The sequence below is a fragment of the Aedes aegypti genome, chromosome 2 (assembly GCF_002204515.2).
Source record: "Aedes aegypti strain LVP_AGWG chromosome 2, AaegL5.0 Primary Assembly, whole genome shotgun sequence".
Lineage (NCBI taxonomy): Eukaryota > Metazoa > Arthropoda > Insecta > Diptera > Culicidae > Aedes > Aedes aegypti.
In genome coordinates this window covers 16,304,186-16,331,925 of record NC_035108.1, presented here as the reverse complement: position 1 = coordinate 16,331,925, position 27,740 = coordinate 16,304,186, and the positions used below count along the sequence as shown (strand labels likewise).

The 27,740-nt window shown below is 37.1% G+C and overlaps 2 protein-coding genes across 5 annotated transcripts in view; both read right to left on the bottom strand.

Annotated features, from left to right (window-relative positions):
* LOC5575744 (oxysterol-binding protein-related protein 2) overlaps positions 1–23,918 on the bottom strand; it is a 97,710-nt gene extending 73,792 nt beyond the window's left edge. For 2 of the 4 annotated variants that reach the window (XM_021840023.1, XM_001655795.2), the window contains exon 1: positions 23,610–23,918. The gene's annotated coding sequence lies outside the window, so the exon portion shown is untranslated. Of the gene's footprint in view, positions 1–6,758; positions 7,099–23,609 lie in introns of those variants that run through there. The other 2 variants (XM_021840022.1, XM_021840021.1) reach the window with 2 other exon arrangements.
* A 688-nt stretch (positions 23,919–24,606) lies between these two features.
* LOC5575745 (zinc finger protein 62) lies at positions 24,607–27,211 on the bottom strand. Its single transcript, XM_001655796.2, has 2 exons — positions 26,842–27,211; positions 24,607–26,783 (listed from the first exon to the last, which is right to left on the bottom strand). Exons 1-2 carry the CDS (start codon positions 26,941–26,943, stop codon positions 24,747–24,749), a joined length of 2,139 nt encoding a protein of 712 aa, XP_001655846.2. The 5' UTR covers positions 26,944–27,211; the 3' UTR covers positions 24,607–24,746.
* Positions 27,212–27,740: the final 529 nt, after the last annotated feature.

Here is a 27,740-nt window from a genome sequence, read left to right as displayed (position 1 = left end):
CTCATCAAGATCTTTAGATATAGATGATTGAAGAAAAGTTGTAACTGGCGCCACCTAGTGGAGAAATTCTCAACTTAATTTTGTTATTGCCTGATAGCTCTTAATCTGATGAACATCTTTGCCAAAGATACAAACCTTCTAGCTCATCAGGATCTTGAGATATAAAAGATTGAAGAAAATTTGTAACTAGCGCCACCTAGCGGATAAATTCCCAATTAAGATTGTTACTGACGGATAGCCCTTAGTTTGCTGAACAACTTTGCCGAAGACATCAACCTTCTAGCTCATCTGGGTTTTGAGATATCCGTTGAATGGACGATGTGGCCAATTTTGGTACCCCAAGACAATCCGGAATAACTCCGGAACCACGTGGACCATATTCCCAAGTGTCCTGGACCATAAACTAGAAGAGTTTTTCGGGAAGATCTGAAAATTTCAACAAAATCCATCGAGAATCAAAAAAGTTATGCACATTTTAGTGTAGTTTTTGCATGTGAAAAGTATGTTGGCTGGATGAAGGTTAATCATTGGTTATCTAGTTTTGAAGGTATTCTGATGTTCTTTGGGGGACCGACATTCTTCATATAAAATGTCTTTGGCGGCCATTTCGTTTTTGGTCAATTTATCAAAAAAAAAAAAATGTGAACTTTACAATACCAGGTAATAAGGAGCTACTCTGAAAAAATCATACAAATCGGTTCAGTATTCTTGGAGAAATTTGAAAACTACGATATGAGGTTTTTTAGAGTTTTCAAGATCTTCATTTGTCCATTGTGGTACCAAAAACATATATGCTCATTACTCAAAGACGGCAGCACCAAATTGCTTCATTTTATCAAAACATACTCGCATTAATGTATCATTCCGAGGAGCAAACATACGAATGTGATAAAAATGCTGTAGCCTGAGATATTCACGTGGGTTATGGCTACGCGTCGATCCCCCAAGAAATTTTGGAATATCTCCGGATTCATATGACCAATTATCAATATCAACACATGTTCTAAAACTAGATGAGTTTTTTGAGAGCTCGTAAAAAAATGGTGCAAAAACATCGAGAAACAAAAAAGTCATCGCGATTTGAATATTTTTTTAGGAGTAATAAATGTAGCTGCCGGTAGAGGGGTTAATACAGTAATGACCTGATTTTGTCAGCCCCCGATTTTATCTACCTCGATTTTAGCACCCTTTTTGACCTGATTTTTTCTACCCCCGATTTCAGAATTCTTTTTTACCCGATTTTTGTAATACAATTTATATTTATTTTAATCATACTAAACACGTATATCCAGATTGGGAACATAAAGCTAGTTATCACCTTAGCCACGTCTATACAATCGTCTAAAGAACGAGAACTATTTTATAGCGTGACAGTTGTCACGGGTGCCATTACGTGGATATTAGATTCATGATGTACAATAACATAATCCGACGACAATACGATACCTCATTTTCGTTCTATTTATCTGTTTGATTGGTTTTATCTTAAAAATGGGTAATATACGAATACAAATATTCAGATTGGTTTGAAAAAAAAACATATAGTTGTAATTTGAGAGTACTTATTATATATAATTGAGGTATTACATTCTTTCTATATTCAACGATGATCAAAATCAGGGAGAAAAAAAACTATGAATTAAAAAACAGAGAAACTTCTATGCTGTTCCAGCATTATTTCCCTATCAATAGTAATCTTCTTGATCCAACGGAAGTAAAATGACGTCAGTAGACTCGTTTAATCAGCCCAGTCCACTAAACGTGAAATAGCTTAGAATCCAAATTCAATTGTGATCCAAAACTTTGTAGGCACAAATCTAGCGAAAGAAGCATCAAACGACAGTGCAATTTCTATTTTAGATATGTTGACTAGCATAAAGTTTAAAATAAGAAGATCGACTTTGTGCATTTCTGCAGATTAGTGCTTTTGAAATCGTGAGTAGGGGCGGCCATTGTGACAGCCATGTTTGGATTCGGACATGTTTCACCTTAATCCAACATTTGGGATTTTGCAATAGAAGCTTGTCGAAAAACATTTGAATTGTCGGAATACATGACACGCTTAAACGACACAAAATTGAGTACGATTTACACAAAATCAAGCCCTTCTGGACCTACAGGTTATATGGATAATTTTAATATATTCTGAAAAAGTACTCGTTGGATTATTTGTTCTCGTTTTTCACAAAAATATATTTATTTATTTATTTATTTATTTATTTATTTATTTATTTATTTATTTATTTATTTTATTTTTTGAAATCTGAGAGATGCAGCTAAAATTAGCACACAATCAATTGTTAAAAGAATTTTCAAGCATTGGTCTAGAAACGCCTGATTTTGTGTTACTTTGGTTTGGAGAGTACAATGAAATTGTTCAAAAATGCATGAATGGTTTTTCTCTGAGAGAGACTCGCGAAGAGGAAAAATATCAACGTCATATGCAGCCCAGATACCGCTGTCATGAAATGTCAAATGCAGCCCGTCGCTTTAATGGTTGGAAAAGTGAAAAGTATTGTATTCAAAATAAACTATTATTAAAAATCTCAGTCAGCGGAGCAGTTTTTCCAAAGATGCTGATAAATGTATACACAAAATTAGTTATTTATAATGTTTGCTATACCTTTGCTGGCATGAAATTTCACTCAAAATGCCGTTTATGCTTAGGTGTGATGCAAACGCAAAAGTTTTTTGCTGCGATAGTCATGTGAGAGCTTGAACGGCTTGCGCAAGATTGATGTACACACTGAGTAGAATAAGAAAAAACTCCCCAATCACAGAAAAAGAAGACCGTCTCCGCGAATCTCGTCTCAGGTTTTTCTCTTTCATTCACTTTTTTTTATTTTAAAATTATCCAGAAGGTATATGACTTGTAAGACTTTGGCCTTCATATTTGGCTTAAGGGGCCACGATTCTAGAAATTAACAACATTATGAATAAAATCGATCATTATGTACATGGATGATCACTGTTGCCCCATATCAGCCTATTCAAGAATTTACATGAATCATTTTTTAAACATACTTATAGAAAACATAAATACAGTACCTATATAGAAACGGGCAATGGATGCCAGTACTTATTTAAAAAATATAAAAAATTGCATATTCAAATGAAATTTTTAATAATTATTCAAAAAACTGAACAATGTACACTATAAACATTAAAAAATCATAAACGAAGTTCAAATAAAAAATTGAAACCAGTCAATTTTTTTCCCGATTTTAGCTTTTTTTCCGATTATGTCAACCCTAAATGCAGCATTGGGCTGACAAAATCGGGAGATTACTGTATTAGCTTTACTCTAAATGCATAATTAATATTAACTTTAACCTAGAGCCTCGAAACTCAACATGTTGAGTGCTAACAAGGTGAAAAACTTCTTCTGCAACTCAAAATCAAAATGGCGTCAAAATCCAAGATGGCCGCCAGTTTTTTTCTCTCTCAAATTAATGCTCTTATTCTTCACTCGACTCGAAGAAAACACCAACGATTGAAAGCTTGTTTCTTTGTTGTACAAAAATATGTTTTTAATTAATGCACTCGCCATATTATGTCCAAATCGGTTTATGGACAAAAGATCGAAAGATAAAACGTTTAAAGGACAAAAGGTCGAAAATGTTTTGCTTGGTGGGAAATTTTTCCTTCTTTAAAAATAGATTTTCGACCTGTTGTACCTTCTTTCATGTTTTCCGACCTTTTGTCCTTTCGACCATCTGTCCTTTCGAACTTTTGTCAAAGATTCGTCCAAATCGTAGAACATGATTTAGAAAATCGTTCATTTGATATGGTAAATACCATTACTGACCTAGTTTTTGTAGCCTATCTTACTCAGTTTTTTTCTCAGGTTTCTGATGGTGATTTCAGAATTCTAAACGAGCGACCGCGAATGGTAAAAAAGAGTTTTCTTTCAAAATTCAAGATGGCGGCCAAATTAAAAATGGCCGCCAAAATGTTAGTAGTCTCAGATGAAAGCTAAATATGAGACATATCAAGTGAAGAAATATCGAAGATTTATCAAAAAATGCGCTTTTCCGCAAACTGTTTAACGAGCTGGCGCACGAGGGGTCCACCAATTTGAGAAAACCGAAAGGACCACCCTTTAGTTTTAGCATGTACTAGAGATCAGTGACATAAAATTGGAATTCTAACGATGGATGCCGATGGCGGCCTGGTTTCAGCGAGAATTGCTCTCTTCTAGAGTAATATTATGAAATCTCGCATAACTTCTCATCTCGCCCTAAAAGCCATTGGTAACCATGAGTGTAGCTCGTTGTTTCTGAGCATTTGAATGGATTTTCATGCTATTTAACAACGCTATGGGGAAGAAAGGATAATTATCTACCTGCCCGTGATGTTGGTTTGGATGCTTATTCCGTCTTCTGCTCAGAAACAACGAGCTACACAGGTGGCTACCAATGGCTTTTAGGGCGTTATTTCAGAGTATGCGAGAAATGTTTGCCCAAAGGGGGCGCAACCTTGAATAGGTTGGGAACCACTGATATAGAATTTGGAAAAATCCTTTGACTTTCCTTAGTCACTTCATCAGAATAAAAAAAAGTATATAAAAAACGATGTTATGTTATAATGTACTTTTTATCTTGGGAAGTTACTCCTTCGTTACCGTCCAGGAAGCAGTTTTACGCGGAAATGTGCATTCTGAGCTTTAGTAGAATGAAACATTAGACGAAAACAGTCTTCTACAAAATTGTTCGTATTACTTAAGTCCTGTGTTTGGTGTTATTGAAAATTACGATGGTCCACATTTTCATAGAAATGCTATAACTAACTTCCGTATTTGTAGAAATTAAAGAATACATTCTTCAGCAAAGTTGTAGTCTATCCAATTTGAAGCCACTTTGTAGCTCTTAGAGCTGTTTTCCTATGGTGACATAGAATGGTCCAAAGAAAACTGGTTTTCTGGGTCCAGTGTTTTCAATTCTAATGTCTTGAAAGCTTTGAAAAATGCGTAATTTGGTGAGCGAAGGAACTTGTTATCTTTTTCCCTACTACTGTTTTTCTTGCAAAAACACGTTTACTTTGATTGTGAATACCTCTGATTGGGCAAATATAATACATATATTTTGACGGAAATAAAATTGTATATTATATAAAAAAATAACAGATGTTTTATTTTTGTAACTCCAACAAAATGCTTTGAAAAACAAAGAATTTTTATCAGAAAAACTTCAAAAACTTTAAACTAAAACAGTTATTAACAAACTTTTTGCATGGAAATTTGCGTTTTCTGAAGTTCTAAAAGTCGTTCACAGACTTTGGCAAAAAAAAAAACAGAAATAAAGTTATGGCAAAAAATAGTTTTGCATTTACAACTGAAAATGTAAATTTAAGATTATTATATCTGATTCGCTCTCCAAAACAAAACAGGTTTTTTTTTAATTCTTCCTTTATTTAGTTTAATAAAACAATGTTTATTTCAATGCTATAGTGCATGGGAGCTTGAATTTCAATCAATGATACGTAGATAAATAGCTCCTGACCTTCATAGCCAAAAATGTCCGTCTACTAAGAGTACACTAACTCTATAGTTTGTCAAACTTTTTTATAATCTAATCCACCAAATATGCAAAATAGAACTTAAATTTCCATGTAAGCATTTTGGTCGAAATTACACAAATAAATTTGGTTTAATTCATTTTTTTAACATTCTTGAAGTCTTTATACAACATTCTTTCTATCTTTCATATGACATGTACAATAATTTTCTAAAGCAATAAAAACTTTTTTTATCGAAAGTATTATAAATTTTGTAATTATAATACTTAATTATATGTAAATATGTAAAATTGAATTCTGTGGTAAATTGAGTAAATAAATCGCCATACATGCTGGTAGACTTACATGCCATTCAAAAACTTTACGTGCTATGATATTCTCAAAAACGGCAAAGGATTTAGCAGTTTTCAATTAAGCGAATAGCGGTATTTTGATGAATAGGACAAAATTGTTACGCAGTGAATTTCAAGAGCAATGAGTGTTTCAGATCTCTCGAAAACTAGTCTATTTTACATTCCCAATCTACTGCAACTGGTCCTTAAAACAGCACAAATAAAATATGGCTACTATATTTCTCTGTGTGTCTGTAAAACATCTCAACTAAACTTGAACCACCCTTCATAATACCCCACTTGTGGAGAACGTTCAACTAGTGAATCTGAAACTCCAGCACAGTTTCATTTGTTATTAATGTCGGAGAAACACCAGAATGCTAATGACGATGTATGGACTCATTGTTATTTATCCTCCCCACAGCTTGAAAGATATTTTTTTTTGCACAGCTGAACAAAACTATCTTCATATCTAGGTATGTGTCCTCATTCATGAATGACTAATAATAGAAAATGCATGATGCAGACCCACCACCGTAATCATTAGACTACAGGCAGAATATGATGTGCTTTATAATAAAACCGTTTCCAGCACGATACCGAGAATCGAGAGATGAATGAACATGTGAATGGAAGAAAGGATAATATGTTGTCCTGTACAGTATAATAGAAACCCATCAGGAGTGCAGGTGACAGTCACAGCAACAAGGGCTGAAATAATCAGAATCGATTCCTAGCATAACTCTATACTCTTATAATAATCCTCAGCGACGACCGCCATGAACGTGATAGCAAATCAGGTCGAAACTCTTGCAAGCACAGTCACTTTTTAAATGGTTTCTCTAAGCAGTCTTCTCTCACTATGTCACATGCATAGGCAAACTCTAATATCGCTTCATAACCACCCACCCACACTTGAGAGAATTTCACATTTAATGGCTCAATGTTGCTTATGGCGTTTCGATGTTCTTCATACTTTTCCCTGAACTAGATTCCTCCGGATTCTAATTGACGATTTCACTGGAACCACAAAAATGCACACTCTTCCCCCGGAATAGAACCTGCAGCAATTATCGATTTTCGGTTTTCATTCATAAACTTCTACCGCTCGTTAGGTAATAGGAAGTCTTCCTGTGGGATTCCCCAAAAAAAAACAGGAGCTACTTTGGTTACAAAATGGGAAAACGCGACGCGGAAAACCTTCAGCATCCACTCACGTTTACTGCTGAAGCTCAACTCAACCGAGCGGTGTTCGGGCGGAATGTTTTCGACGTCGATGCATAATGAGGTTCGTGCACTCGCAAGGACTCGGCAAACGAGTGGCACTCAGTTTCATCCTTTTCGCGGCCGCCGGTGGAAAGCTTTTCCATCCACTTTGCGGCACGAGTGGTCAATGTTGCCATTTTGAGGGGTTGTGCATGGTGTACTTGGAAATCGTGGACCTCTGAATGTTATTTTTGATTGACAAAAAAATTATTCAAATTTGAATATGTGCTGAAAAGACACGTTAGAATTTTCTCATTTTTGGCCAACCAGCACTCGTAGGAGCTGTAAATTTGTAGAGAGAACAGATAGAAATCTGAAATTTTCTGACTTTTCCTATTTCTGAAAACGAATATTTTCGGACTAAAACAAGCTTTCAGCGACCTCTAGTTGTGGCGCTACAAAAAAAGTGACACATTATACATTAAGGGTCATCAAAAATGACCTATGACTTTGTAACAATCTCAAAAATTCATTAATGATTATTCATCCAGATCTAAACACCGTTTTGATTCATATTACGGACAGCTTCAAATTCCGGACACAGTACTTTGTATGAAAAATATTTCACAAGAAATGTTTCAATTTTTGCCGCTCAGTTCTCACTTTCGAGGCTCGTTTTAGTCAACATTTTTCGTAGATATCTATGAAAATTTATTATGCTCAGCTGCCTTATACACAGATAAACATATTTAAATTACAATGTAGCATTAATAGAAGAAAATAGTAAAAGTAAATTAAATTCATCTATTGTTACAGCATCACGTTTAATTTTCAACTAAAAATGCTTGAATGTTACATGATCGTGTAAACTTAAAGTGCTTTCGATTGATAAATAAGCGATTTGTCGTTGACATTTGAGTTTATTTTGATGCTCCAAATATGTGCATGAAAATACAACATATTTTTAGCTGTGTACGACTTTTTAGTGGTTTGCCAATCTCAATTAATGATTTGACTTTTCTATCTATGATTTTCATGGGCTGTCCGGAATTCAAATCCAAATGTCCGGAATACGAGGCAAAATTATGAAAGCGTCCGAAATAAGAATGATGGAAAAGGGGACGGACCTGGTGTAGTGGTTAGAACACGCGCCTCTTACGCCGAGGACCTGGGATCGAATCCCATCCCCGAGATAGTCACTAAAAATTTTAGTGACGACTTCCTTCGGAAGGGAAGTAAAGCCGTTGGTCCCGAGATGAACTAGCCCAGGGCTAAAAATCTCGTTAATAAAGATAGAAAACAAAAAAAAAGAATGATGGAAAGTCAACACATTTCTATTTATTTATTCGTGTTGCGAAATCAAAATCTTCATCCACCATTCAAGTTAATTGTTTTGAAGGCTCATTAACGTGGCGGAATCATAAATAATGATTCATTTAATATGCTTTCTGATGAGTTACACTTCACTGAGGCCTTAAGTGTCCGTAATTTGAATCAAAACGGTAGACACCCTGCCAAATACCAAACATAACATTCTTATTGTGTCTTGCTGAAAAACTGCGTATTTACCGCTATGGTTATCTTGGCCTCACAAACATTACATAACTATATCCGAATACCCATAACCGTTGATAGTTAACAAATCGGCATCATTGGACAAGTCATCATTCATGTATTGAATTTCTAAGTAAAATGACGTTTTATCACTTCACTGACGAATAAGAACTTCGGCCGCAAACAAAATTTTGAGACCTGTTCAAATATATCTCCAGGAATTTCGTCAGGAAATCCTGCAGATTCCTCCTACTCCCGAAATATCTTCTATGTTTCTAACAACCATTTATTCAGGAATTCCTTCGAAGTTTCTTCCAAGGATTGTCCCAGAAATTCCTCCAATAAAATCTCTACCTCAATCCCCACAGCGATTTCTCCAGGCATTTCGCCAGAGATTCCTCCGAGAAATCCTTCAGGGAGAACTTTTGATCGTTACTAGCTTTTTTTTTGACCGGGACTGACAGGGCTCCTGAAATATCTTCAGCAATTCTGTCAGGTGTTCCTCCTACAATGATTATTCCAGGGTCTTCGGCAGGAAAATCTCTACAAGATGTGCTAAGAGTTTCTGTTATTCTTCCATAGGATTCCATGTCAAATTGCTCAGTCACAGAACTCGACCATCTTTGATTTGCAGTAGATTTTGCACATGTTGCCATAGAAAAATTTCAATGCAAAATTTATTATTCAAACAATAAAATAGGCCATTTTCATTAATTCGCACTTCTCCGTCAAAAACAATACGTTTTCGGGAGTCTAGGCCATATTTTTCGTCACTTACTTATTTTTCTTGATGGAGAATCGCGAATAACTAATGAAAATGACCTATCTTATTATTTATTTATATTTTTTGCATGACTTCTTCTTCTTCTTCTTGGCATTAACGTCCCCACTGGGACAGAGCCTGCGTCTCAAGTTAGTGTTCTTATGAGCACTTCCCCAGTTATTAACTGAGAGCTTTCTATGCCAAAGTTGCCATTTTCGCATTCGTATATCGTGTGGCAGGTACGATGATACTCTATGCCCAGGGAAGTCAAGGAAATTTCCATTACGAAAAGATCCTGGACCGACCGGGAATTGAACCCAGACACCTTCAGCATGGCTTTGCTTTGTAGCCGCGGGCTCTAACCACTCGGCTAAGGAAGACCCCAATATTTTTGCATGACATTTAAGATAATTTTAAAATGGTTACTTCTAAGGGATCAAGATAATCATTATGGTTCACAATAATTTCAAGATTTTTATTGAATCATCAGAACGTATTTATTTTGACAAAAAAAAAACTTTGAAAATCGACCAAAAGTTGTTTTTGGAAAAACTTTTTAATAAAAATTTCCCAATCATGAAACTTTGTCACAAATATCTGTTTACTATCCAGATCCTATGGTAAAAATTTAAAAAATATAAAAAATGGTTAAAAAGTGTTTTCATCTAATTAAAAATAAGGGTTTTGTATAATTTAAAATTTAAGTAATATTTTAGAATTTTTCATGAAAAATATAAAATATTGTTTCGGCGTATATTTTTTTCTTGTATCCAAACGGCTCACTACAACTTCTTAATAGAACATTTTTCTCTAAAATCAACAGCTTTGGTGTTAATTTAAAGTAATTTGCATTTAAAGATTTATAGGCCATTTTCAAAAGTTATTCTTGTGCCAAAATGATCAATTTTTTTTATGAAAAACACTTATTCTACCATACCAAAAACATGTGCAAAATTTAATCCAAATCGAAGATTATCGAACACGATTTTTTTTTTCGACTGGAATTTCTCCGCGAACTTCTCAAGCAATTATTCCAGGGATTCATTCATAGATTTCTTCAAGGATTCTTCAAACGTTTTCTTTTGAAATTTGTTTAGGGCTTCCTCAAGCAATGTTTTCAGAGATTCATCCAAAGATTACACCAGGAAAATTTCTACAACAAATTCTTGGGTTTATCCAGAAACTCCTCCAGGCAACTTAAAGAATTATTGTTGTTTCTCTAGAATTTCATCTAAGCAACTTGCATGAATTTCCCTTGGTAGACCTCTCAAGATTCCTTCAGGAATTATTCCAGAGATTTGTTCAGAGATTCTACCAGGAATTTCTTCTGAGATCCTGACAAAAATTCCTCCAGCAATTCTACAAGAAATTACTTTGATTTTCCTTCAAGGATTCTCCAAGGGTGTCTCCAAGAAAATTGCTACATTAAGGTGAAGATGAATCGAAGCCAAACCTCAAATTTTCAAGAGCACGGATCTGGAGAACCAAACATTCGTTTATCCTGAAAACTTAATCGATTGGTCACCACCAGCGAGTGACCAATCGATTAAGTTTTCAGCTTAAACGGATGTTTGGTTCTCCAGATCCGTGATTTTGAAAATTTGAGGTTTGGCTTCGATTTATCTTCACCTTAATCACTCAAAAAACTTTTCCAAGTAATTCTCCAGGAACTCCTCGAGATTTTTTTCAGTGATTCGTTATTACCCTCCGAAAATTCCTGTACAAAATTCTTGTAGAGATTCCTTTATGAATTCCTCCAAAGATTTAGTCAGTAATTAACGTAAGAGTGCCTCCAGGCATTCCCCCAATAATTTTCCCAAAAATTACTCTATAATCTCCTTTTTTACTATAGAATTTTTAAAGCCCCCGGAAAAACTCCTTGAGGAATCGCTGGAGAATTCGTTGAGCCATCCGTGGAGGAATCTCTAGGAAGTTTCATGAAGACCTGGATGATGCCCTCTAGAAAAAAAAATATGGAGAAATTTCTGTAGTATTACTTGTAAGAATTCTTATAATAATCTCTAGAAGAATCTCTGGGAGAATCTGTTGAGGAATTCTTGCTTAATCTCCGTAAAAATCCTTAGAAATAATTCTTAGAAACAAATTTTGAAGGAGTCTCTAGATGAATACCCGAGGAAATCTCTGGAGGAATTCCTGAAGGAATCTCTGGAACAATTTTTAAAGGAACCCATGTATAGATTTTTCAGGAGTAATTCTTGGAGAAATTCCTGAAGAAATTGCTGGTTAAATTTCTGGGTGAAATCGCTGTAGAGATTTTCCTGGAAGAATCTCTGGATGAGTCTCTGGAGAAATTCCCGTATGGAATCTCTGAAGGATTACCTGGGTAAATAACTGCAAGAATCCCTGGAAGCATCTAAGAAGGAATCGTTGTAGGGATTACTAGAAGAATCACTGTGAAGATTAGGTGGAATAAATCCATGCAGAGATATTTTTGGAGAAATAAATGGATAATGCTCAGAGGAATCCATTGAGTAATTTCTGGAGAAATATTTGGAGGAATCCATGAAGGGATTTTCCTAGAAGTATCTAGTTCGAGATTTTCCTAACGAATCCTTGGAGTATTCTCTGATAAAATTCTTGTAGGATGATTCCATGAGTAATCTTTGGAGGAATCTCTAGAAGAATTCCCGGAGGATGTTTTAGATAGCTAGAACGAATCTCTGAAGAAATTTCTGAGGGAATCAGGAAAATTCCTTGGATTGATTCACGTGGCGATTTACCAGATGATATTCCTCAAGGAATTCCTGGAAGAATCCCTCGAAACATTCCTTAAGTAATTTTTTGTAGAATCCCTGGAGAATTTCCTGATGGAACCCCTGGAGCGATTCCTGGAGGAATCTATGGATATGGGGATATCCCTACATGTTTCCTTGGAGGAATCCATGCAGTAATTTCTGATGAAATATTTGGAGTAATCCTTGAAGAGGTTGTTCTAGTGTAACTCCTGGTGACATCTCTGCAAGGATCCCTTTAGAGTTCTTCCTGGATGAATCCTTGAAGGAATCTCTGGAGGACCTCTGAAAGTATATGATCATAAATCGCTATTCCTGGTGGAATATCTGGAAAAATTTCTGGAATAATCCTTGTAGAAATTCCTGAAGGAATCCCTTAAAAATTTTACTCGAGGAATCTATTTATAATCCATGGAGGAATGCCTGCATGAATCGGCTGGTCCCAAAAATCATAGTGGTCAAAAGTTCTTCCCAGAGGAATCACTGGAGGAATCTCTGCTGATATCCCTAGTGGAATTCCTGGAGAAATCGCTGTAGAGACTACTGTATATTATCTCGAAGGAATTTCTAGTAAAACTATTTTATTTAAAAAAAAAAATCTAGTACCAAATTGGCCAATCATAAAAGGTGGCTCCCTGGGAGGGAGAAACCGATACAAAATTTCTCTACGTCAAAGTGAGCCGAGATTTTGCTGTCACGAACTGTCACAGTGAGCCCGGATCTTAAACAATGGACAAACATGAAAAATGCGCGTAATTAATCAAAGCATATGTTTGCATTTTATCAAAGCTAACAAAAATCGAATGAGAATCAATTCATGCACATTCAAAAGTATCGTCACGTGAGCACCCTCTAGTCTAATTTAATTTAATGTATAGGAATACGCATCTCTTTACTGTTTTCAATAAAAATGGAAATATAACGCATAGATAACTATGGTCCTTCTTCAATGTTTGTCCAGAAAGATCGAAGGTACACAACAAATGAAAACTAGCGATGTTCACCAAGCCTGCCTTGATTGTCGTATGCAAACCGGAGTTATCTAGCAGTTTGGAAAAACTTTGCATCAAATTTCGTGTGTACAGGGGATAGGCAAAATGATTGGGATAGGCAAAATTTTGCCCAAATTCAAATGCTCATAACTTTATGAAAAATGAATGAAATTGGATGCATCTGGAAGCAGTCGACGGCAAATTTGGTCCAGTTTTAGGAACTTCCTTGGCCATGCATATTGGCCACTGGACACCGGAGATGTTCCGGATTTTCTGAGGTCATGTCCAAATGTCATTTTTTCTGTCGCTTGTATTTTTGTGCGGTGTAATGTTAGATAGATGTTTGCAATTTTCTTAGAAACTAGAACTAATAGGAAGTTGAATGCCACCGGACGCATTAAGATTGGTTGGAAATTTTCAGAAATATGACCATTTCCGTAAAACTGGTTCCGGAAAGCATGGTCAGTCATGTTTGTATTTCCAATCATGTAAATATTATCCGGAGCTATATCCAAGTGGACATCAACCTTAAAAATGATGTTTCCTGCAGCGTATTCAGAACCATTAGATGCACAGACCACTCTATAGAAGGTTCCAGGTGCCCTGGGGGAAGTGGTCAATTAGGATCATATCTGGAACCATATCAATATCATGATTTTCAAACTTCATGATTTTCAAAGGTTATGCTTTCCGAAGCATTTCCAGCACCACCGGCTGCCATGACCACTTTATAGTAGATTCCAGGTGCCCCGGGGATGTGGCCAATTCAAAACATGCCCGAAAACACATTAATATGGGTAAAAACATCAAGATTTTTGAAGGTGATGCTAGTAGAAGTATTTACAGCGCAACTTATTTATATGACCACTGTATAGTAGGTTCCATGGGCCCTGGGGGATGAGGTCATGTTTCGAGTTGGCCACATCTCTAGGAGCCCCTGGAATATACTATAGAGTGATTATTATATCTTATGGTTCTGAAAATGCTCGCCATTTTCCAAGTCACATGGATCTTACTGTTTATGGTAGAATGTGATTCTAAACAGATGAACGGACATGTTCCGAATTGGCCACATCCCCCGGGGCACCTGGAACCTACTATAAAGTGGTTATGGCAGCCGGTGATGCTGGAAATGCTTCGGAAAGTATAACCTTTGAAAATAATGAAGTTTGATGCCCATATTGATATGGTTCCGGATATGTTCCTAATTGACCACTTCCCTCAGTGTACCTGGAACCTTCTATAGAGTGGTCTGTGCATCTAATGGTTCTGAATACGCTGCAGGAAACATCATTTTTAAGGTTGATGTCCACTTGGATATAGCTCCGGATAATATTTACATGATTGGAAATACAAACATGACTGACCATGCTTTCCGGAACCAGTTTTACGGAAATGGTCATATTTCTGAAGATTTCCAACCAATCTTAATGCGTCCGGTGGCATTCAACTTCCTATTAGTTCTAGTTTCTAGGAAAATTGCAAACATCTATCTAACTTTACACCACACAAAAATACAAGCGACAGAAAAAATGACATTTGGACATGACCTCAGAAAATCCGGAACATCTCCGGTGTCCAGTGGCCAATATGCATGGCCAAGGAAGTTCCTAAAACTGGACCAAATTTGCCGTCGACTGCTTCCAGATGCATCCAATTTCATCCATTTTTCATAAAGTTATAAGCATTTGAATTTGGGCAAAATTTTGCCTATCCCCTGTATTATCTGTGCCTCCCTCCCAGGTGGCTCCCAATACCGGACACAATCTGAAAATGGTTCGATTTCAGTAAATTCGAATGTTTTCACTGCAGCAATAGTTTTTAATAGTCAATTTAATGCATTTGCAACATTCACAAGAGTTTTACTTAGTTTGAAAGGTGTCCATCAAAAACCTTTTTCATATACACTACCCACCATAAATATGGAATCGTTGCAATACTGAGTATTGCAGCACTTTTAAGTTTAGCATCACAAAAAATCCAGTGATAAAAGTTTTTTGAACGAAAATAAAAAAAAATCACAGGGGCGCAAAGACTTATTTTTTAAGATGACCTCAAAAATACATTGATCTAGCACGTCAGAATCACGCGATAATATTTATTTTAGGTGATGCTAAACTTTTCAAGGTGCTGCAATATACAGTATGAGTGTTGCAATACGCGATTCCATACTTATGGTGGGTAGTGTATGACATAAAATAACACGTTTTATGATGTTGCTCTAAATGTTCATTCTTCTTAATTTTATTGTATTGTAAAAAATATTGTAAAATTAATGTATTTCAAGACACTGGTATAACTCTTAAAGTTTCAGAATCTGTGTCGAAATTGATGATTGGTCATGTTGATCCGGAGATATTCCAAAATTCCTTGGGAGACTGACGCGTTAACCATAACCCACGTTACTCAGGCTACAGACTTTTTATCGTATTCGAATGTTCACTTTCCGGAATGATACATTAATGCTAGTATGTTGTGAAAAAATGAAGAAATTTGGTGCGGTTGTCTTTGAGTAATGAGCTTTTATGTTTCTGGTGCCACGCTGGACAAATAAAGATCTTGAATGCTCTAAAAAACCTCATATCGTAATTTTCAAATTTCTCCAAGAGTACCGAACCGATTTGTATGATTTTTTCAGAGTAGCTCCTTATTACCTGGCGTTGTATAGGACACATTTTATTTATTTTTTTTGATAAATTGACCAAAAACAAAATGGCCGCCAAGGACATATTATATGGAGAATGTCGGTCCCCCAAGGAACATATAAATATGTTCAAAATTAGATCACCAATGATTGATATCGTCACGGATTCTAAAACTAGAAGAGTTTTTTGAGATTTTTGTGAAAAATTGGCGCAATATGCTATTATGCTTTCGAGATCCAAATTATTTTTTTATATTTAAAATATTTATTAATTAAGTTCAAATTTAAGGCAATGCATCAACTTTTTATCGGTTTTCAAACATTCCTGTTTTTTTTCAAAAAAGCGTGCATATTTCAAGGATGCGTTGTTCTACGCAAACATTACTCTTTATAATAGCTTCCCTTTTTTTCTAACACACCATCTTTATTGAACCATGACTTTTCAATTTTTCGACTGTGTCCAGTTTTGGGTGCTGTCCGGTACTGGAGGATCTCCCCCTATATAAGAGTTTTTATGGGGCTTTAAATTTAATTGGCCTAATTATATCAGATATTACTTGAAGAATTACTATATACTTTTGAATTAAAGGAAGCCATTGAGAAATCTCTGAACATATACCCTGAAATTTTCCAAAAATCTATGACGAAAATGTTGCAGGAAATCATAAGGAAAACCGTCAAAGATGCATTCATGTACAATTCACTGGATGTATTTATGGACAAATCTCAGTAAAAAAAATCACTGCTACATTTCTCCAAAAAATTCTGGAAGATTCTCTAAATGGATGCCTGGTGAATGAAAATCTCAAGAATTCCTAGGGAAATCTGTGAAAGATTTACTTAATGAATTTTAGAAGAAATCTTCAGAACAATTCATAGAGCAAACTTTGAGCGCGAATACCTTATTCGACTTTTGCTGAATTTCCTGGAGAAAATCATAGAAATGATACATTAGAGTGGTTCAAAAAATCATTTTTGCTCCACACTGCTCATTCAATTCTAGATCAAATTCTGTTAATTAAAGTTTGTATGGGAACTACTATGGGAAAAGCTAGCAATTCATTCAACCGGTCATAGTGCTTTCCCATGTACTCTTGGGGATTAGAGCCACGTTGGTACTGTGAGATACATTCATCAGCTAAAAATTTGCCGAAGACCGTTTTCAAATCGGACGTCCCAGTAATTAGTTATTGTTTTATATCCAGTCACAAATTCTCCAACAATGCTCATTTAACTTCTGAACAGGCAACATTGCTGCATCTGTCGCGAACGATAGTTGGCACAAATCATGGCTACTGGTTTTACTGCATATATCCAGTGATGCCTGCAGAACAGCACAATTATTATAGCCAAAGTTTTGCGTCCGATTTGAAAACGTTTGAGCGATACTGTTTTTTTATTTTAATGTTGACCAGAGACACCGTGTCAGAATTTGATCTAGAATCGAATGAGCGGTGTGGAGCAAAAATGATTTTTTGAACCACTCTAATGATACATAGCGTATAGGCTTATTCTGCTAGTTGGGCGAGTAGAGACGAGTCGCTTTCAACTCGAGTGACGTAAGATGACTAATGTTAATCAAATGGAAGCGAGTCGAAAATTGTCAGCCCATTCGACTGGTCCCACCTAACCCGATGCGCAGAACAAGCATAGCAATGTTACGAGAATCCCCAAAGAAATGTTTGGTAGGATTCCCTGAGAAATCCTTATAAAGAATCTTGCCATGAATTCTAAACAATTGCTGCTAGGATTGTCTTAGGGTTTCTTCTTGATATTTATCGAGAGTTATCACTAGAAAATCAGAATTATTCAGATGCCGATGGCAAGTTATTAAGCTATTGAGAACATAATGTTGTTAACCAGAGGCTTGAGTACCGTAATCCGGGGTCAAATTGATTACTTGGCGAATTTGATTAGGTCGGTCAACATAACGTTTCCTACCAAGAATGCTGAATGTTTCGTTGACTTCATAAGCATGCCATGTCTAATCATTTTTTCAAATTATTTTGCTTTTCGTTAGGATATTTTAGAACAGAAATATTACCAGTTTTTGAAGATGTAAGCAATACTGTCGGAAAAGTCAGTACTAAACAATTCGCTGGTGTTAAGCTTACTTCCAAACTTTGAGTGTTCGAAATGTTTTTTAAGCTTGAAGATCAACGCTCCTTCATCGTAATCATCGTCATCATCAGTGCGCATCGTACCTTCGTGCTGTGCGTACACGAATTCTCTCTGCTCTTGGAAGTTTTCTTAAAAACTACCTAAAGCAATAAAACAGTACTTTTCAGTGCTACAAAAACAGTACTTTTCAGTGCTAAAATTAAAAACGGTACTTTTCAGTGCTACTAAAACAGTACTTTTCAGTACTATTTTTCTACTATTGATCCCTTTACGATCCTTGTTTGGACCCGTGCCTTCGATTTTTCGTTGGACCCGTTGGCGAAAGCTAGCGGTGGTAATCCTTCTTGGACACCGTCTTGGGAAAAAACCTCTCGAAGGTCACGTCTTCTTTCGTTTATTAATTAAATATGGTATCAACAACAAACAAAAGGAAGGGCGAATCTCTGAATTCACTACTTCCTTCCAAAAAAGTGGGTTTTAAAACTGTCACTACACGTGGCAAGAATGGAAGAAAGGACGCTTCCCCGGAATGCGAACTTTCTTCCAAGGGTGAAATGAATAATTGTATCCAAATGAGCAATCAGTTCGATGCTCTAGACAAATTTTCCGAACACCAAATCGAAGCAGCCTCTAGCCCAGGCTCTTTGATTCAAGCGAGGAAGCAAAGAGTGCCGCCTATCGTGGTCAGTTGTTCCGAATTTGCGGGATTTAGGCAGGAGATCTTGAACTCCATTAGGGGAATCAAGGTTTCCTTCCAAATCGCAAAGAAAGGAGACTGTCGCGTTTTGCCGGAAACTCTTAAAGATCGTGAGCTTCTTCTCAAACATCTTGAAGAGAAGAAGCACAAATTTTTTACTTATGACGACAAAACTGAACGTTTGTTCAAAGTTGTCTTGAAAGGTCTCTCAAGTGACTATAAATCACCTGAAGAGATCAAAAATGGAATAAATGATTTACTTGGATTTTCCCCAGTCCAAGTAATCATTATGAAAAAGAGAACCCAATCTGGCATTGTTCGGAAAGGGCTTTCTCAAGAATTTTATTTAGTTCACTTTAACAAAAAAGAACTAAATAATATTAAAGCTTTAGAAAAAGCAAAACTTATGTTCGATGTCCGTGTGACATGGGAACATTTCCAGAAACCTGGAGGAAATTACCAGAACCCCACTCAGTGCCGTCGGTGCCAAAAGTGGGGTCATGGTACAAAAAATTGTCGCATGGATGCTAAATGCATGATTTGCGGAGGTTCTTCTCACGCCAAAGACGTCTGTCCAGTGAAGGAAGATACCACCAAATTCATATGTTGTAATTGCGGGGCTAACCATAAGTCCAATTTTTGGAATTGTCCTTCACGCAAAAAGGTCATTGAGGCTCGTGCCAGGCAGATGAAAGATAATATCCGTTACGATAACGGTCGTTTCCGGAATTTGCCTGGTAGAGTATCGAACAATGCTCATTTTTCAGTTAACGATCGCTTGATCATGAATCATACCCATCAGGAAGATCATAATCATGCTCATTCACAAACTAATTTTAATCCGTCGGGTAGCCGTTCGAATCTTTCTATTTCGAATGTATCTACCCACGGTAAATCCTTTGCCGATATCGTAGCAGGAAATTCGAACTCCTCCCCTGTTCGATCCATGGGTACCCATTCTACTTGTTTCAAATCAAATGGAAAAAACCCTACCGCCACAGGTAACTCCGCTTCTTCGTCTACCGGAAATTCCAATGGGAAATCACATGACATGTCTGCCTCTGATTTTAATTTTCTAACTGAACAATTGTATCTAATGATTGATGCAATGTTCAAAGCAACCACTATGACTGAAGCAGTCCAAGTAGGTGTAAAATTTACAAATCAAATTGTTATTGGATTACGTTTTTCTAATGGATCCAAATAATAATTTAAATATTTTAAATTGGAATGCTCGTTCTCTGAATGGTAAAGAGGACGAGCTGTTTAATTTTCTTACGGTTAATAACGTGCATATAGCAGTTATTACCGAAACGTATTTAAAACCTGGATCTAAACTTAAAAGAGATCCTAACTTTTTTGTTTATCGTAATGATCGACTTGATGGGGCATGTGGGGGAGTTGCAATCATCATTCATAGGCGTATAAAACATCAACTGTTTTCATCATTTGAAACTAAAGTTTTTGAAACTTTAGGTGTTTCTGTTGAAACACAGTTTGGTAAATATACTTTCATAGCTGCCTATTTGCCTTTTCAATGCTCTGGGCAGCAAGTTAATTTGCTCCAAACTGACTTGCGTAAATTGACTCGCAATAAGTCAAAATTTTTTGTCATTGGTGACTTTAATGCCAAACATCGGTCATGGAATAATTCTCAAAGTAATTCCAACGGCAGAATTTTATTTGATGAGTGCTCTTCAGGATATTTCTCAATTCAATACCCTGATAGCCCCACATGTTTTTCCTCTTCTAGAAATCCATCTACGATTGATTTGGTCTTAACCGACTCTAGTCATCTTTGTAGCCAACTGATTACTCATGCTGATTTTGATTCTGATCATGTCCCTGTTACATTTCAAATATCCCAAGAAGCGATTCTCAATCCTATCAGCTCCACTTTCAATTATTTACGAGCCGACTGGAATATATATAAAACGTATGTTGACTCCAATCTTGATGTTAACATTTCTTTAGAAAATATACTTGATATTGACAATGCTCTTGAAACTTTAACAAATTCCATTGTTGAAGCCCGGAGCATTGCAATTCCAAAATGTGAAGTAAAATTTGAATCCGTGATTATAGACGATGATCTTAAACTCTTGATCCGTCTTAAAAACGTGAGGAGAAGACAATTTCAACGCACTCGCGATCCTGCTATGAAAATTATATGGCAGGATTTGCAGAAAGAAATCAAGAAACGTTTTGCTCAATTAAGAAACAAAAATTTTGAAAATAAAATTTCTCAATTGGACCCTGGCTCTAAGCCCTTTTGGAAATTATCGAAAATCTTGAAAAAACCTCAGAAGCCAATACCGGCATTGAAAGAGGAAAACAAATTATTACTAACTAATTGCGAAAAAGCTCAAAAACTTGCTATGCAGTTTGAAAGTGCGCACAATTTTAATTTAGGACTTACTAGTCCAATTGAAAATGAAGTTACTCAGGAGTTCGAAAATATTCTCAATCAAGAGAACGTTTTCGAAAATGCCTGGGAGACTGATTTGGAAGAAGTGAGAACTATTATTAAAAAATTCAAAAACATGAAAGCTCCTGGCGATGATGGAATTTTCTACATCCTCATCAAGAAACTTCCAGAAAGTAGCTTATCATTTTTAGTTGATATATTTAACAAATGTTTTCAATTAGCATATTTTCCTGACAAATGGAAAAATGCTAAGGTTGTTCCAATTTTAAAACCAGACAAAAATCCTGCAGAAGCTTCTAGCTATCGTCCAATCAGTTTGCTTTCCTCCATCAGTAAACTTTTTGAAAAGGTTATTTTGAACAGAATGATGGCCCACATCAACGAAAATTCAATTTTTGCCAATGAACAGTTCGGATTCCGCCAAGGACATTCGACCACTCATCAACTTTTACGTGTAACAAATTTGATCCGTTCCAACAAATCTGAAGGCTATTCTACTGGTCTTGCTCTTCTAGACATAGAAAAAGCATTCGACAGTGTTTGGCATGAAGGTTTGATTGTAAAATTAAAAAACTTTAATTTTCCAACATACATTGTTAGAATAATTCAAAGTTATCTGTCAAATCGTACACTTCAGGTTAATTATCAGAACTCCAGATCTGAAAGACTTCCTGTAAGAGCTGGTGTTCCTCAAGGCAGCATTTTGGGACCAATATTATACAATATTTTCACATCTGACTTACCTGAGCTACCTCAGGGATGTCAAAAATCTTTGTTTGCGGATGACACAGGCCTCTCCGCCAAAGGACGAAGCCTGCGTGTCATCTGTAGTCGATTGCAAAAAAGTTTGGATATTTTTTCTTCATACTTGCAAAAATGGAAGATTTCTCCTAATGCTTCCAAAACTCAACTAATAATATTCCCACATAAACCAAAAGCTCTTTATTTGAAACCTTCAAGTAGACATGTTGTCACGATGAGAGGGGTTCCAATAAATTGGTCAGATGAAGTTAAGTATCTAGGGCTCATGCTAGATAAGAATTTAACTTTCAAAAATCACATTGAGGGCATTCAAGCCAAATGTAACAAATATGTAAAATGTCTCTATCCCCTTATTAATAGAAAATCAAAACTTTGTCTTAAGAACAAGCTTTTGATATTCAAACAAATTTTCAGGCCAGCCATGTTGTATGCTGTACCAATATGGACTAGCTGTTGTAATACCAGGAAGAAAGCTCTGCAGAGAATTCAAAATAAAATTTTGAAAATGATTCTGAGGCTTCCTCCCTGGTATAGTACCAATGAGTTACATAGAATATCCAATGTTGAAACATTGGAACAAATGTCAAACAAAATAATAAATAATTTCAGGCAAAAATCGTTACAATCTTCTATTGCCACGATTAATGCGTTATATGTTTAGGTTAAGTTAGGTTAAGTATATTAAAAACGTTTTTTTTTCTCTTATAAGCAGGTGAAATCAACTCACCTGTAAAAAAACTGAACTGCTACGGCAAATGAAATGTAATATGTTGTTAACAAAATGTTAATTAAATCTTAAATTTGTTTTACCAAATTAGGATGATAGTGTTGTCAAATAACACAGAACACCTAGATATAAGAAATGAATGTAATGTTTGGAATGATACTAAAAAAAAAAAAAAAAAAAAAAAACGTCATCATCGAAATTTCAAAAGCAGTTTTTATGTTCAAAACTTAGCATTATTCGATAAAAATGTGTTTACTGTGTTTCGGTTGGAGAACAGAACACAGTGAACACATTTTCCTGTAAATTTTATTAATTCTGAACGAAAAAACTGCTTTTGAAAATTACGAAATCAATGATGGATCCTGCTCCCTTAAGTGTTAGTTATGTACCAACCAACCAAAATTTCGATAGCTCCGCTCATGATTGACTTGAAAACATTTGCGAAAACATTTTAGTCAACACTAGCAGCACCTTGCTCGCGCTTTGTACACCGAGTGTGCTGAACTCGACTTGCATAACAAATGTACCGTCTGAGAACTGAGTTCCACAACCGGTTGCCCTGACAACGAACTATTCACTCATTTGCGCAGCCGACCAGACGATGTAAACAATGAACATTTTCATTTTTGGGTGTTGCTCGCTGCTCAATTCAAGCCAATAATGCATTGCGTGTGCGTCACTCTCCACATGGTTTGCCGAGGGCGCTTTCGAAGTTTCGAGTTTTCCGTTTCCCATTCATGGGAGGTTCACAGCGGTAACTCACGAAAAGCAACTGACCTGCGCTCATCGTCACCGTGAAGAATGCTAAACGATGCTGACTGGGCTTTGATTGCCACCCACACCCGGCCCATTGGGGGGTTTGTCGATAAGTATGATAAAAGGAATACATGAGTTGAACTTGAATGTGAATGTTAGCGAACGAAACAAACGGAAAGAGGTTTCCCTAGGGTTGCAGGAAGAGGCAAGATAGAATGAAGAGAAAATTTATGCTATGCGACCAGAAGACGACCATGAAAACGTCGAGTTTCGAAACACTATCGATTTTTCACTTGCTGCACCAATGCATGCACTTTCACACGTTATTCGTTAGAATTTATTTTCCATTCTATTCACCTTAGATAGCATTTTGAATGTATGGAAATCCTTATTTCGACAATAGAAATTATGTTAAAAATATCAGTCTGACACTACGATTCCTCGAATTTTTGCGTTCCAAAGCACAACCGTCACAGTATACACCAATAATCAGAACGTTGAACAATAGGCAAATTTGAACACTACGCACTACACGCTTGCAAAAATTTTCCAATGTCGACGCTTAAAATGGTCCCAAGAATGTGGCACAACCAATAAAAACACTTTTCTAGGACAAGGGTGAAGTTCAATCCGCTGACAACCGAAGTGACTGAAGGAATGAGCCGTGATTGCCAGTGGGAGGCTCACAACCCGCAGCATTTCCTGGCTCACACACACACACACACACACCCACCCACTATCGTCCAGTGTAGTGTGCTGATAAAGAAGCAACACCCACATGAGTGGGAACTAATCGCAGCATCCACAACAGTAGGCCAAGCATGTACGGCACTTCTCGCGTATATGTACGTGGATACAAGACTGTTGAATAACGAGTGTTCTGAAAGGTAACAGACGACTATTAGCGGAAATGCAACAGCTCGAGGTGTTTCTGGTGCACTTTTCAATGTCAATGTGAGTGCAATCATGTGGATTGCCCATTTGATCTCGGTACACATATTTTATTGTGTCGTGAATACGCTGTTACTTTCAGATTACTACAGGACTATCAATGTTGCATACAATAAACTTGATTAGCATAACATAGCATAGACTGACTGTACATTAATTTTCACGGTTGCTACTCCATGATTGATCGAAATTGGTAAGAATTGCACATCAATCAGTTGAGATGGGAAGGAATGTTACTTCTAGAGATCGAGAATACCTCTACATATCTGCAACAGATGACGAGGATTAATTGATTAATGGATAGTAATATATAACGGAAATGATTAACCTGAAACGATCGTTTAGATTTCATTGTTCTGTGTATAGTTTGCACATCGTGTATTAATCAAATCAAACACCAAAATTGGTAACTGAAATGTATTTATATTACTGCAAACATCACCTCCAAAAACAATGGCAAATTCAAAATGAAACCGTGCCTCAAACGAACAAATTCGCTACGGTGCCACCGAACGCGTGCTCCAAATACAAGTCATGATCATCTTAGTCGTTCATGAACAATGGTTCGATCCTCAGCTGTAGCGTCCTAGCTTTGCCTGGGTCCTCCAGATCAACACCCTCAAACTCTTCCTGAACCAGTGGTTTCTTTTTCGCTCGAGATTTCTTCTTGTACTTCTTTCGTATGCCCAGATGTGCCTTCCGATAATGCGTGTTGAACATATGTTTGGAATGAAACACTTTAGCGCAAACATGACACACGATTTCCTCGCCCTGTTTGTGAATGTTCAGCTTGTGCACCCGAAGGGAACAGCGCTTCATCTCTGCTCCGCAAATGTCGCAAGTCATCAGCTCGTGCTTGTACGAGTGCAACATCAGCAGGTTTTTGGTGGAAAAAGATTCGACGCAGTGTTCGCAGCGGAACACCTTCTCCTCATCACTGGCGTGTTTCCGGTTAACGTGGGCCTTGCGTATTCGTTCCGTGGAAAAGGTGGCCTCACAGTGATCACACTTCAGAGAACCCGGTTTCTGATGGGCAGCAATGTGCTCCAGGATGTGGTATTTGGTCTTCATCTTTCGATTGCAGCATGTGATGAAAAACCCTTCCTCCTTGTGAGATTTTTGAAAGTGTGCTCTCAGTCCTAGGTAGGAATTTCCGGCATAGTCACACAGTTCACAGTCCATCTTGTAGTAGCCCTCAATGATGGCGTCATCCTGTTCGTGCTTCTCGTAAGAATTTTCCGGAGCGAATCGTATGTGCGGTTCCATTGTTCGCAAGCCCTTTCGATGTCGTAGCAAATGAACGATAATCTTCTGTCTGGTCGAAATCTTTTTACCACAGCATTGGATGTACAGTTTTTCCTTTGGATGGCCTATGTTGAAGTGTTCTCGGCGGCCAAGGTAAGTGCTGATCTCAACTCCACAAAGTTCGCAATTTAGTGGACTGTGTTTGGCAATCAGAAAATCCTGCATCTGATGGAGCAACTTCTGCTGTTCTGTGGATTTGGTTTCGGGTAATTTCGTGGGTGGGTTAAAACCTCCTTCGATGAGGTCATCGCGGAATTCGTTCATCAATGGACCGTAGAGTATTTGCATTTGCCGTAACCAATTGGCTTTATTAGATTGCGTCACTGCTTCAGCGAATTCATCAGTTTCTACTTTGCCGTTCTTCAAGGTAGAGTCCCTCAACGATCCATTGGCTACGAACTTCCAGTGACGGTTCAGGTGGCGCATTATACTGATCCGGATGGAAAAACGTTGTCCACAGCATGAGACAAAATATTTCTCCTTGGGATGAACATCCCGGAAATGCATCCGACGTTCGTCCAGATTGTTCATTCGATACCCACAAAGTTCACAATCTAGGTTGAAGTAAGTTTGCACCAAGTAATCTTGAACGTCGTATAGCTTCTGCTGCTCTCTTGTGTCGCCGTTCAGAGCGAGTGTCATATTCGGCAATGGTTCGTAATCCTCCAAGTCCTTTCGAAAGTCAGTCAAAATCGAACCAAACGCAGACGACACTCGCCGTTCCCAAGAACTACTAGTTTCACGTGCATCCTTGATGGTGGTCATGGTTTTGTGTTTCTCCAAGTGTTCCGCAATCATCTGTTCGTTGGTCAGCTTCTGTCCACAACAGGCAATGTAGAACTGTTTCCCATGGTACTTCTTGAAATGGGTCTCCAACTTTTGAAACGTGAACTGGTCCTCCTGACAGATATCACAGGACATGTTCATGTGACGACTGATTAAATTTTTCTGAAACCTTCCCGGTGGAGCAATTGACCTGGAATGCTTCTTTGCTACTAGCAAAGCAGATTCTGATTCTGGTGACAGCGTTTCTGCAAAGACACTTTCCGACGCCGTGATTTCAACCTTTATTTCGTCCTCGGGGATAAGCAGTTGACTGTTAGCATGATGTGGTAACAGCAAGGAAGACGTCTCGTTTGACCTACTGTCTCCCTGCGCCTGATGAAGTAATTCCTGTTGGTTCTGTTCGACCGTGGTAGCATAATCGTAAAATTTTTCAATGATTTGCACACAATCAGGACATACCACTTCGGAGAGGCGCTCGTGTGGTGTTATCTACAAAGCAACACATTGAAGGGCATGTGGTAACCTGATTCATAGCACTCATACTCACCTCGAACGAGAACACTGCTCTGAGCTTGGCTTTCAAGTTGTGGATATTGTAATCCTTTCGCAGTAGGAGGAAATCATTGACGCACAAACGACAACTGTTCATCCTGAAGGAGGATTTCGTAATGAGGCACCTGGACTAATTGCGAAAACTATTTAAACCACACTTTTGCATCCTGATAAAACTAGGTAAATAGTGCATAAGGTTACTCCGGTTCAAAACATAAATAAAATCGAAACTGGTTGAGCGGGACGTGAGTTGTTCCCTGTACCTATAGGGAGAGAAGAGCAAAAGAGAAAAGGGAAAGCAAGCTTTCAAACAGTGCTCTGTACAAAGAGGATTGCCAGGAGTATAGTCATGTTAATACATTATTATTAGAATAATAATGAAGTCTTTAGTAACTAAAGACTGCATATAGCAAATCAAGTTATCATTATAAGATGTTGACAATTGAGAAGTAATTATTTTTGAGCGAATGTTAAACTCAATATTCCCGATCACATATGGGATTAGGTGACCATGAAAAACGCCAAAAGGTATGCAATTTGTTCAAATCATTTTGCATTCTCCATCTACCATTAGGCGTCGCGATGTTGGTTTATTCTCTTCCAACACAAGCATTAATTCATTTGAAATGTAAATTTCTGAAAGTATTTTTATTTTATTTTTGGAGCTTTTAAAGTATCATTCAAAGTAAACTTCGTTATTCAGCACTGTGGGGCAAGGCGAGCAGCGAATAAAGATATCAAATGAATCTACAAGTAATATGAAAATGTGGTCCGTTGTAGCTTGTTCGAACATAAATGTTGCCTGCCTGCTCGAATGCTCTTGCAATTGGTGATACACGGTGGCCTAGAATTCGGGAGTGTGTCTTGTAATTGAACCAATCTTGTAATCCAACT